Source organism: Cajanus cajan, chromosome 10, assembly GCF_000230855.2.
Source record: "Cajanus cajan strain Asha chromosome 10, NIPB_CcT2T_4, whole genome shotgun sequence".
NCBI classification, from domain to species: Eukaryota; Viridiplantae; Streptophyta; class Magnoliopsida; order Fabales; family Fabaceae; genus Cajanus; species Cajanus cajan.
The window spans coordinates 14831700-14845212 of NC_138526.1; the positions used below are offsets into that span (position 1 = coordinate 14831700).

The window sequence follows — 13513 nt, forward strand, 5'->3', positions numbered from 1 at the left end:
CTAACATGATAATGTGTAAGATTAATTTTATAACAAGGTGCTAATGTAATAACTTGTAGCACAATTTTTTTATATTATAAATAGATAAATATATTTGAAATTCAAGAGTATTTGAAATTCTTCAAAATCATATAATTTCAAAATTTCCAAAATACTTTTTCTGGTGTGGTGAATTCACACACACACAAAATTATTTTTAATTTTTAAAATATATAATATTAAAATTTTTAAATTGTTAAGTATTTAAAAATTGACTAATATTTATTTTTACAATATTTAAACAATTTTAATATATATAATCAATTTTGCCTAGTAAAAATTAAATTGTCTCATCCAAACTAAGAATTTAAATTTTAATAATTTGAATTAAAATGATAAAAATTGAAATTAAAATAACTTCAATTTTAAAAAAATTTATAATACCTCATCTAAACACAACCTAAATACTTAATTTTAAAGGGATAATTTTTAGTAACTTCCATGTATAAAAGTTAAACAACAAATTTATTCCCAATGTTAGTGATCCGTAGAGTGCACGGGGTGAGAAACTAGTTAACTACAATTACCACAATATAACACAGATTCATCTAATTCAATTACCAAATATGTAATTCAAATAACGATGTTTCAATTATCAACCAAAGCTAAATAAACATGATCAATCAAGATAAACCTTGACATCAATCCCATTATCAATAAGTGATTGAACAACAGCTCTGATTTTCCCTTCAAACTTGTCCCTATCCCTTGGAGTATAAGAAGCAGTGTAAACATCAGCTTCTCTTGCTCTTTCAGATAAAATCCTACCAATGGCTATGCATGCTGGTATGTCTGAACGAGACCTAAGAACAGCTTTTATGTCCTTTGAGTTGGTTCCAGCAACTGCAACCTGTTTGCTTGTCACCCTATGAGTGAGTGAAGCTGATACAAAACGTTTTGAGATAAAAACATCAAGTGTAAAAGGCTCCATGTAAGCAATTGTTCTTTGTTTGAATGATACATGCTTATTTGGATTCTTTGACTTCTTCCCTTTTTGATATGTGTAAGGTCGGCTATTGTCATCATCAAGGAAATCCTCTACCCCAAAAAAGCTTCTAGGTGCCATATGCGCCTGTATAAAAGAAATGCTCTAAAGACGATTACTAATGCTACATAAATGACTCGCCTCAAATTGGCATTTCAGTGTTATTAATTCTAAGTATTTAATTTCAAGTTTCAATCTGACAAAATCCATACTAACTACAAGGTATGGTAACTTTGCCCATACACCACAAAGGATGAGGAGATTCAAGTTGCTGCCTGTCTTGTTGAAAGGCATAGTTCTGATAATGAATGGTAAAAACAGTAATTCAAAGTTGCTACAAGTATCAATGAAATCACAAACAAGTGCTTAACATAATTAATGATAGTGGTTATCAGGAAAAATGAACTCAATCTGAAATAAATTTAGGTAGCTGCAAGTCATAATTCTCTTGGTGCTGGGCATGAGTCCATGCCAATAATTAATGATGATAATATGGTTTGGACTTTGGAGCCTAATTCTAGGAAACAAAAAAACCTTATTCCTCGACAACTTTCTCCAATTGCCTTCTTAATCTCTCTCCTCTCTTTTACAAGACTAAAAACTATGCAATCTACTCTTATCTTTTCCTCAATCAGTGCTACACCAGACAAGAAGAAATAAACAGTAATAATAGGTGCATATATATAATAAATTGTTTTTATAAGGAGTTTAATGAGTCGGTTACAATTGGTTTTTTTGGAGTTAATTACATGGTTGATAGGATACGTCCTGTTACTCAGGTTTATGAAAGAAGACAAGGAAATTGAACAGTTAGGTAACTAACTAGTTGTGGGTTAGTTAGTTAGTTAACAGGAGTTAGTTTCTGTTTGTGTTTGCTGTAGTCAAGGTATATAAGGGTCACAAGTGTCAAGAGTGGGTGGGGTAAGAAAAGGTTAGTGAATTGAGTGGGAGGGGCCAGGTTCCTCGAATTATCAGGGTGTCACTTTTTCTTGTAATTCTCTCATCATCAGTAAATACACAATTTTCATCCTTTTTCTTTTTCAACATACCTGGTCCAGTTCTATCAACTGGCATCACAGCTCCAGAATCCAGGAGCTTTGGGTGGGTAATAGAGCTTCTAATGGGGGATACAAGGACTGAGTCCTGGGTTGAGGCTTTGAAGAAGGTGAGTCAGTTCAAAAAAGAATTGGATGCAAAATTGGAAGCAAAATTCTCCCAGCAAGAATCACGCATGAATAAGCTGCAACGGATGGTGGAAAAGTTGGTGTCTATGTCTGAAAAGAATTCAACAACAAAAGACCCAATGGGTGAGAACCGGGGAGAAAATGAAGAGGAGTCCAGAGAGAACATGCAACTTGAATCGGGGAAAGTGAACAAATGGAATAAGCTTGATATACCAATCTTTGAAGGGAAGGATGCTTTAGGTTGGATAGGAAAATTGGAGAGGTATTTTCAGTTAAGGGGAATAGGGGAAGAGGAAAAGATGGAGACAGTGATGGTGGCTCTTGAAGGAGATATAATGTCATGGTTTCAATGGTGGAAAACTTGCACTTCAAATCAATCTTGGGAAGGATTCAAGACTGCCTTGATTGAAAGGTTACAACCAGTTTTGAAGGGTGATCCTTCTGAATCTCCTCTAACCTTCAAACAAGAGCAGACAGAGGCTGAATTTATAACCCAGTTCAAAAGGCTAGCAGGAAGGGTGAAGGGGCTGGATGAACAGTTTTTTATGAGAATATTTTCCAGTGGGTTGAGAGAGGAGATTCGGACAGAATTAAAATTGTATAAGAGGAAGAGTCTTTCGGGGATGATGAATATGGTACGCCCCATTGAGGAGAAAAATATAGCAATAGCCAAAAGTAGCAACATTCTTGGAAGCAATCTTGAGGGAGTGGCATACAACTCTGTTCTTAGTTATGCTAACATCCACCAGGAGGACAAGGAGCCACTAATAGAGGGGAGTATTGATAGAACTCAGGTTCATGACAGAAGATATAAAAGGAAACTAACAGATAACTAACTAGTTGTGGGTTAGTTACTTAACAGGAGTTAGTTTCTGTTTTGGGCTTGCAGTAGTCAGGGTATATAAGGACAAAAGTGTTAAGAGTGGAGTAGGAAAAGGTTAGTGAATTGAGTGGGAGGGGCCAGGTTCCTCGAGTTACCTGGGTCTCACTTTTCTTGTAATTCTCTCATCATCAGTAAATACACAATTTTCTTTTTTTCTTGTTTCTTTCTCTTTCAACATACCTGGTCCAGTTCTATCAGCGGTCAATGAATCAAACAGTCAGTTGCAAGAGGTTTCTTTTCAAGTTAAATAGAGCGAAAAGGTGGCATCCCCTTGTAAGAGGGTTCAGCTTCTTGAGTTTTTCCTACTTTTCCTATTATTATATTTACACTTAAATTAATAAATGTTTTGACAAGTGATTCCCATATTAGAATGATAGGTAGAAGAGGGTTCAGCTTCTTGTTATGTCCTATCATAGAATAACTTGGGAAGATGGATTAGAAATGTTCTTCCACCAGATTGTATATGCAAGAGTCCAGATGGATCCCATACAAATAAATGAAAAATCACTTGAGAGTTCACACCACAAAAAGGAGGATCCATATGACAAACACCTTGTATTTAGCCATGCTGTGAATTGTGAAATATACAAAAACTGCTTTATTTCAGAACAATTCTTTGGCGGGATGTATGAGAAAGTACTTATTTTATCGAGATGTTTAGCCAAAATATAGAAGTATTTTATATAAAAACAACTGTCAAAAAATCTGCTATCCTCATAAGCACAAGCACAAGCACGGGGAGAAAAAGGACAATTTAAGAAATCAATCATTGAAAAAGCAAGTATTTCACAGCAAAAATCTAACACGCATTAATTCCTTTCTCAGGATATAAAAAGTTATGCAATAAAAAAGGTAGTAGCTACATCTATTATCCGTAATTGCTCTTTGGCTCAATGGCATAATTCAACTTGAATATAATGCATAACTCCCAAAATTGATGAATTCTTTCGAAAATCCATTTATACACACAAAAAAAAAACAATTTCAGTCAAAAAACAAAAACAAAATATGTGCATAACAGTAAACTGTGGTGATCCTTAAAATTTTCCAAAACTAATCACACCATGAGTATTTAAAACAAATATATAAAACAGAATCCCGTGAAAGTGAAATGACTGCTGTTGGGGTTGTTCCAGAATCCAGAATAACAATAAAATAATGAATAATCGTTAAAGATTTTATGGGAACTCGGTGAAGGAAGGATAACACAGGAGGAAATTTTCTAATTGAATTACAAGGGATCACTTCCTAGCCCCTTCACACAAGATTTTTTTATTTAGTTTTTTTCACATCCCTCCACCAATCAAACTACTCTCTTAACTATCAACTAATTCCCTTTAATACCAGCTGTTACAATCTGAACTGCTGTACGACATACTCATTTTTCAAATATTAACCAATGGCCCTTACAATCTGTAACTGTTACAGTCTCTAACTGCTGCACTACAATTTAAAATCAATAGTACCAGCTGTGATAGTTTGTAACTGACCTTAATTACTGAATATTATTCCTCCTGCAGTACACCTTCCAAACCTTATTCCTTCTGTTGAACTCAAGCCCATTCCTAACTATATTCAAAAGCTCACAAATTATTTTAATTATCAGAATTGAACATATCAACATTCCAACTTAACCCTATACAACTTTATAAGCCTCGGGATTTCATACTTTGTTGAAGCTTAGCATCTGATTCCCTGATTTATCTATGAAATGAATTATTTCAGTTAGAAGCATTGAATCGCACCATATAACTTGCAAGAAAATGGAAATGAAGTTTTTATCACCAGTTGTTTCTGACACATATATAAAATGTTTACCTTCAACCGTATATTGTACTCAAAACTTCAAAATTATTCTTACTTATAAAAGAATAAAGCCGCACTTAAAAGTTGGACACTTAAATCTATATTCAGTCAAATTCTACTATTTAGCTAACAGATAAATAAGAAATTTTACATTAAAATATGAAAAACTAAATAAATAGAAACAGTGCTTTGAAAGGCAGAATAGGAGGCTTTACTTGTCCATTGTGTAAAAAACATGAAGGCACATAAATGCATGGCAAAACTGTGTTTCCTTCCCAAGCATAAAAACTGGTTCTGCAAATTCTGCTAATTGCTTGTTTCAACATGTTTCTCAAAACCCAATAATAACTCCTCCTTATTAGCAGAAGCTTACTGCAGCCTAAGGAGTATAGGATTGACTGGGAAATGGAAACAAATTGCTCCCTTTATCTGTAAGAAGATTAATTTAAAATTAGGAGCCAAATAATAACCATAACCATAATATGCATAATATATCATCATTCATCTTCTAATGGCACATCAATAAGTTCAAATTCAGCTAATTCATAGCTGCCAAATATATACTCACTAATTCAGAATTTGACAATCACCAACTAGAAATCTAAATAAGCACTGACAAATATGTCAAATATACATTACATCTCATGGTTGAAGAGCCCCATAGGAATCATCCAATACCACTAATTCAACACAAAAGATCATGCAAGCACACTACAATGAGTGTTTTGGGGAGGTCAGGATTGCTAAGATAAAAACTTGGGAATTGCGTAATTATATGAGTTGAGGAAAATCGCAATTTTGACTGCAATGATGTGAGGAGCAGTGAGTTTGCCAGAAATGACGGTAGAACACTGTCAATGTTATCAAATAACTATTATGGCGCCACCATAAAGGTATAACATGGCGTTTTCTAACCCCTCCAACATTCGCTATCCGTTATTTCCCGTTATATAGCGGCGTCTGCCATGGCCATGGCTTCATGGTGCTCATGGTGGAAATACTCCTCATCCTCTTTTTCTTTTCTCATCTTTTCTCTTGTGAAGCTCCTAAATTGTGAACAAACAACTACGGTGAGCCTTCTTAGGCCAACAGCCTCTCGGAGACGTGAACCATAGCAGCCTGAGCTCCAGAAAGTTTTCCGGCCAACAAATCCAACGACCTGCAAGAGTTCTTTTTTATTTTCTATTTGTTTTTTCTTCTTCCTTCCATTTCTTTCTTTTTCTTTGTTTTTTTCATCTATTTTTCATTTCTTCAGATGTTCATCATCTCTTTCTCTCTCCCTCTCTCTCTCTCTCTCTCTCTCTCTTAGTTTGTGTGACTGTTCTTGTTCTGCATCTGTTCAATGTTTTTGTTCTTGGTTTTTCAAAATTTTGGAATTTAGTTATCTGTATTTTAGAATTTCATTATCATAGTCTGCTATATTGTTTTCTATATTAAACCTATAATGTTGTTCCCAATTTTGTTTCACTTATAGCACAATGGGAAGCAGTAAGCACCCAAAACTAAAGTCATGCATCCTAAAAGTCTGTTTTTTTAATTTTTGGTTTTTTTTTCAATATATATATATATATTATTTTTGTCCGTCATGGCATCCTCCATAAGCCGCCATGTCATCCGCTATATGTTTATGGCGGATTTTGGGCTTACTACCATAGACCATTATCCGTTATTGATAACCTTGTGCGTTGTGGGTTCACCAGAAATGAGATTTAGGCACTTGTGTTGTTTGGTCACAAAACAGTGAGAAATTGTGCTCATTCTCCAATCAGAAACCTGTGTTTGTATCCAAAATAGAAATCTCAAAACTACACAAAAAATTGGGTTCATGCTTGCAGAATATCAGGTGTAGAAACAGGATTTTCCCCTGTGAAGCATAGCATCCAATATGGTCACTATTCCAGGATGTCAATTGCTTCATGACCACAACTCTGGCATCAATGAAACACATAAATATACAAAACAAAACTGGCAGAGACTCTACCAGTTGTTTCGTAAAGACCAGAATACAATACACAACTCAGCCACTATAGTGGCGTGATCCTGTTCCATTGATAAGTATGAATATTAAGATCAGATTTTTAAGGATCTTCTCAAACTAAGTTGAGAAGATCTACAAACAGTAATAAATAATAAAAGACCGGTACATCTTAAAATAAAAGAGAATGTATTCCAGTAATCAGCCACGCAAATAGTCCTATACAAGGCATGAAGAAAACAGTAGAGGAAGAAATTATATGATTTAAACCCTGAAAGGAACTACCAGTAAAACTTAAAGAAGCAAAGATAAATGTTTAAGACTTAAGATCATGTCCACTATATATTCATAAATCTACCCAAAAACCTAAAGGTTGACTTTGAATGACAAAACAAAGCAGAAAAAGATAATTTAGGGTTGTAATGAATTTGTCAACTAATTCAGACCTGCATCTTACAGCATTTGAGCACAGAAATTCAAATAGGTAAATAAAACAGAGCAAATATAAATGGCTTTAGAAATTGATTGACAATTCACAGGAAGCAGAAAAGACAACAATTATATTAAGGCTCGGGTTAGACTAGAAATAAAGGGAGGAAAGAAGAAAGTGTCAACAACCCATTTGACATACAAACTATTACATATAAGAGTAAGGATGATGTTTATAACTTCCCTTAATGTTTAAAGCTGATGAAATGAAGCGTTGAAAAATAACAACATTACTAGTTTACTAATACTTAGACTAACAATTTGTTACATGGAAACTTTAATTACAAGACAGGGAGGCACTGAGGTAACTTCATTTTTAATCAGCTTTAACAACATTTTAGGAAATCATTTCATTCAGAAGCTCAAGCTAATGCATGAAACAATTCACAGCACTTTTTCATCACCAGTCAATGTTATGTTTAACTTTTCAAGAACTTACTCAAACTAAAATGAGTAGATTTACAAGTAGTAATAACCAATAAAAGTCATATAGTTCCTCCCAAAAAAAATATATATAAAAAAAAGAGAACAATTGGCCATTAATCTGTTCTGCCAATTTGACAGCCAAATAAATTTGACAATTATGAGACCATAGAACAATCCTAAATAACTAGTACAGAATACAAAGCAAAAAATTTATAGGCCATCTAAGAATACAGTCATTTGCAACAGTTCAATAAAATATACAAAAAATGTTATTGCTTTACAGAGTTAATGAGGAAAAGAAAGCGATGCACCAAGACTTCAGGAATAGGAAGAATTATACGCCTTGAAACCCTGAAACCCATTACCGGTGACACAATAGAAAATAAATAAAGATAAATAAACAGGTAAACTCAACAAAACAAAGGATAATTGCTTAAAACCGCGTCCACAATATATTCATGCAACATCTCACACACTGACAAATTAGCTTTGAGTAACTTACCAAAGGCAGAAAAAGAAAAATCATGGATGTATTGCTGTTATGTGATGAATGAATCAATTAATTCACTGTGTCTTTGTGTGTAGTTCACTGTTGAAATCATATAAAGTCAAACCATTTGAAACTTAATAGGTTGATTAAAAGTGTTAAAGATATAAAATATAAAAAAATAAAAAATAAAAAGAGTGTAATATATATAATAGGAATTTTGACAATAACAAATGCTTCCTCTATTTCTTGCCACCATACAACATGGACAGAGGAATAAGCATAATAAATGGAAACATAAGAAGAATACACACACAGAGAACCAACAAAACGCAATTCAACAGAATAGCAACACGACAAAACAGAACAAAATGGAACATGCAACATGTTTGGGCACTGCCTTTATTAGGGAAATAATTCATTTATTTTCAAAACTGTCTCGGGTATACAACAAAAATAGTGATTATTTATTCCAAAACAGGTTACTAAATTGTGTGTGAAATTAGAGTATAAGTGACATACTTGGATGATATTAAGACATGGTCTGATATCAGTATTTAGTCATTCCAAAAGCCAACCACAAGATCATACTCGTGGAGTATAAAAGAGTCTGTTTCCAACATGTCTATAAATTATATGTATATAAGCAGTGCAATGCTCTAAAATAGTGTTGCTTCATAAGTTAAAACAGTGATGAAACTACAAACATTGAACAAATCATAATAAGGTTTAAAAATTACCAAAAATAAAAAATGTACCCAGCAGATTCTCTTTCCAATACCATCTCACTATCTCATATACACAAACCAACAACATATACAATATTTAAATATATCATATAGGTTAGAGTTTTCAATATACAATATTTAAACTAGAAATAAATAAAACAACTTAAGTAGAAATCTTGTAGAACAAAAATATTAGTTATATATGAGCTTGTGAAAACCTTTATTTTAGAAGAATGAAAACAAATCAAGTAAATAGCTAAATAGAGTATATACATTGAATGAGTGGGTTACAAATTGAGAAATGGAATAATCAAATAGGATAATTTCGTAAGTGTTCCTTCAATTCCTTTTCATTTAACAATTCAAGATTATATGACTTTTCAATTTTTCCAAGAGAATTGGTGAAAGGGTAAAAAAAGAAGAAAAAAAATAATGAATTGTTGAATTGTATGATTCGTGTCAATGATAGGAAATTACATAAGTTCATTCATGTATCATAAGATAGAAAGTCATTTAAGATTCATCTGATGATACAAATCGATAGGTGGCTGAATTGTATCAAATCATAAGAATCTAAAAACTACTTGTTAGTGTTGTTCAACGATCGGAATTAGAGTTTCACCTCAGTAATAAAAATAAACAAACAGGTAAACTCAACAAAACAAAGGATAAATGCTTAAGGCCATGTCTACAATATATTCATGCATCACTATAACATTGACAAGTTAGCTTTGAGTAACTTACCAAATGCAGAAAAAGATAAATCAGGGATGTATTGCTGTGATGTGATGAATTTATCAATTAATTTCACTGTGTCTTAGTGTAGTTCAATATTAAAATCATATAAAGCCAAACCATTTGAAACTTTATAGGTTGATTAAAAGTGTTAAAGATATAAAATAAAAATAAAGAAAAAAGAGTGTAATATATATAGTAGAAATTTTGACAATAACAACTACATCCTCAATTTCTTGCCACCATCCAACATGCACAGAGGAATAAGCACAATAAATGGAAACTTAAGAATACACAAACAGAAAACCGACAAAACGCAATTCAACAGAACAGCAGCACAACAAAACAGAGAACAAAATGGAACATGCAAAATGTTTGGGTACTGCATTTATTAGGAAATAATTCATTTTTTTTTCAAAACTGTCTCGGGAATACAACAAAGAGTGATTATTTATTCCAAAACAAAGGTTACTAAATTAAGTTTGACATTAGAGTAAAAGTGACATACTTGGATCATATTAAGACATGGTCTGATATCAGTATTTAGTCATTCCAAAAGCCAACCACAAGATCATACTTGAGGAGTATAAAAGTGTCTGTGTCCAACATGTCTTTATATGTATATGAACAGTGCTATGCTCTAAATAGTGCTGTGTCATAGGTTAAAACAGTGATGAAACTATAAACATTGAACAAATCATAATAAGGTTTAAAAATTGCCCCAAAAAAAAAAAAAGACAACATATACTTTGCACCAGTCCGCTTACAAAAAAATAAAAGACATACACCAAAACAATAATAAGGGCTTAATTGAAGGTGCATGAAGAAGCATAATCAATTTAACCCAAAATTCACTCATACATTTCAAAAAAAAAATAACCCTAAATTCACTCAAATATCCAAAAACCAAGAGAAAAAAAAAACTCATATAATTAGTACAAGACAGTTCTGCAGTTAGCTAGCAACTTATCCAGCACCCTATCTAACATCAATAACAAAATGTTCCCCTCATCTCAAAACCCAAACCACACGCAGGAAAGAGCTGCAATAAAAAACAATATACAAAAAAAAAAAAGAGAGAGAGAGAGAGAGAAAGAGTACCTTACCGAGAGAGAGATTCCAAGGGCAGAGAAAAAGAGGAAATGACGATGAAAATGCACACAGGTGCTTCAAATTGAAACCACCCACAGTGTCCCAAAACTCAATCCGAGACTTTCTTTGTCTTTTCAATATATACTTATCCTAACCCACGTAACATTTAATTAAACTTTTATTTAATTGCAATTTTAGTATACTGTTGTTCAATGATCAAAATTATAATTTCACCCCAGTAATGTGTGTAATAAGGAGTTACATTAGATGTCTGTGTACCTAGTATCTATAGTACTGTATCTATGTTTTGTTCTCTAGTTGTTAGGCCCTTTGGCTGGGCAGAGAAAGTATTACCTCCAAGGAGCAGGAGCTTTTGCTCTGGAAGAGGTAGTGGTTCTTGTATGTTATCTGCTCATTGAGCTTGGTTTTGGATTGAATAAAGCCCTCATTTTTGTTCTAATTTTTTGTTTCCTAACGACAGAGTGTGACATTATAGTAAAGGTACCACAGTTAGAAATGCTATTAAAATATTCATTACATATTCACGTTTACTTATTTCAAAAGTAAACTATGAACACCACGCTAATTCTCATTCCAAGCAACACTCTTGTGAATACAAAAACATATAATTTCAACCATTCCAGTGAAAAATAAGGAACCTAAAAGGAAAAATGCAGAAGGTTATGAGGTGGGAAACAGAGACTAAAGAAGAGGGCACCTCATAAAACAACTATTGGAGATAACAAATAAATGAAATAGAAATCAATGTTTGTGCAAAGTGTTGAACAATCAAAACTCAAATACCGAAGCAGGTTTTCTAACCCTTACAAGGAGGGCAGCACAACTCTCCTATAGAAACTACTAACAAGCTTCAGTGAGATTCCTTTTTGTCTCTTTTATTCTCATTTTGGTATTACTGCCTTTGTTGAAGATTCCCTATCCTGCAATCTTAACGCTTCTTCCCCTCCTTTATCTAATAAAATCTCTTTTCTTAAATTAATAATTAAAAAAAAAAAAAAAAGGCAAATGAATCTTTTCATATTTAACAGATTGTGTAGACTTAAATATTCAAACAAAAAATAACATTCCCAATCACATTAGAGAGTTTCATATTTCACAGATTGTGTTTGTAAGATCTAAGAGGGGCAACCATGCAAACAACTGTATTATATCGAAACAATGCCAAGGTGAGTTGATAATGAGATATTCAAGTGAAGAATTGAACCATAATCAATTTAGGTTTTGCACGCGCGATTGATCACTCAAAATTGAGAGGTAGACATTCTCACATGGCGAAAAATAAACACGAACAGTTAATGGCAAAATGTGTGCCCTAGAAACGATTAAATTGCATGAAATTGAGGTTCGCGAGTTCCGAAATGAAATTCATCGTCTGAATAAAACCACGCAAACAGAAGAAAGGTGTAATCAAGAAGGAAAGTACCTTAGGATCTGAGTCAACTCGGAAAATGTCGAAAGAGGTGAAATTCAATTGCTTTGTTTTAACGTGCCAAACAAGCGTGGTAAGAGACTCCAGCTCCAAGTGAGAAACTGAAATTTATATAAAGAAAAGGGGGAGTTGAAATTAAAATTAAAAATAAAAAACGTAAGAGATTATATTTCGGCTAAAAACCTATTTTGGTCCTTTATAATAATTGTTTGTTTTAATTTAGTCTCACTTTTATTTTTTGTCTCAATTTGGTCTCCAATAAATTAATTGGTTGCAATATCAGACTTCCGTCCAAATTATTTAAACGGAATTAACTGTTGGTCACGTGTATGTCACGTAGATGCATAGGTGGATGCCACGTGGATGCCAAATTTCTTGAATACACCTGGAACCAAAATGGCCCGTTCTAGTTTCAGAACAAGCCGTTCTGGGTGCACTTTTGGTGTGTTAATTTTGCACCTGGAATGGGTCGTTCCAGGTGCAAAATTAACACACCACGAGTACAACAGAACGGTCCGTTCTGAAACTAGAACGGGTCGTTCTGGTTTCAGAATGGGCTGTTCTGGATTCAGAATGGGTTGTTCTGGATTCAGAATGGCACGTTCCAGAACGCTAACTTCATCCTTGCGCCAACCAAAATACCGCAATGTGATTCAAAAATTGAAAATAAAAATTCATATATCATAAATTCAAAAACAGAAATATGGTTTAGAGACTTAAAACAAAAATTCAGAACATAACATATACTATAAAAGTTCAAAGAAATTACTGAGAAGGAAAATCATTTAGATAACGCTGAAGGTGCCAATAATACATCTTATCCACCATATAACACTGAATGACAATATGATATCAACATTATCTACCTGTACACGTGGTTGTGTGGTGAAATGTTAGTCCTATATATCCTCTTCCTTTACTTCAGGTTGTACCTCCTCAAGAACAAGTTGTTGTTGTTGGGGTACATCATTAATGACTTCAAGGAAAAATACTATGTCATTTCATCTTTTACTGTATAGTGTCAATTTGGTAGTAAGTGGTTCACTCCAGTTTGACTAACAATGAAATAAAATATGCTATCATTGTCCTTAGTGATATGCAGTGTCCTTAATGATACACTGTATAGTTCAACTGTTTAGCAATTGAAGTTATCAATTTCCATTGACAATATTACCAAATCCAGTATTTGAAATGTTTTGTACCTTGGGTCTTTTTACTTCCACGATTCACAACC

The 13513-nt window shown here is 33.2% G+C and overlaps 1 protein-coding gene across 3 annotated transcripts; it reads right to left on the reverse strand.

Moving 5' to 3' along the window:
* Positions 1–485: 485 nt before the first annotated feature.
* Positions 486–12420, reverse strand: LOC109810304 (Ribosomal L18p/L5e family protein). Of its 3 annotated transcripts, none has more exons than XM_020373725.3 (3): positions 12274–12420; positions 5113–5326; positions 486–1111 (listed from the first exon to the last, which is right to left on the reverse strand). In XM_020373725.3, exons 2-3 carry the CDS (start codon positions 5221–5223, stop codon positions 659–661), a joined length of 564 nt encoding a protein of 187 aa, XP_020229314.1. In that variant the 5' UTR covers positions 5224–5326; positions 12274–12420; the 3' UTR covers positions 486–658. The 3 variants fall into 3 exon arrangements, with proteins under 3 accessions (XP_020229314.1, XP_082921117.1, XP_082921118.1); XM_083064991.1 differs by lacking the exon at positions 12274–12420 and adding an exon at positions 8290–8376; XM_083064992.1 differs by lacking the exon at positions 12274–12420 and adding an exon at positions 4582–4660 and having other exon boundaries at positions 5113–5320.
* Between the last annotated feature and the right edge of the window lie 1093 nt (positions 12421–13513).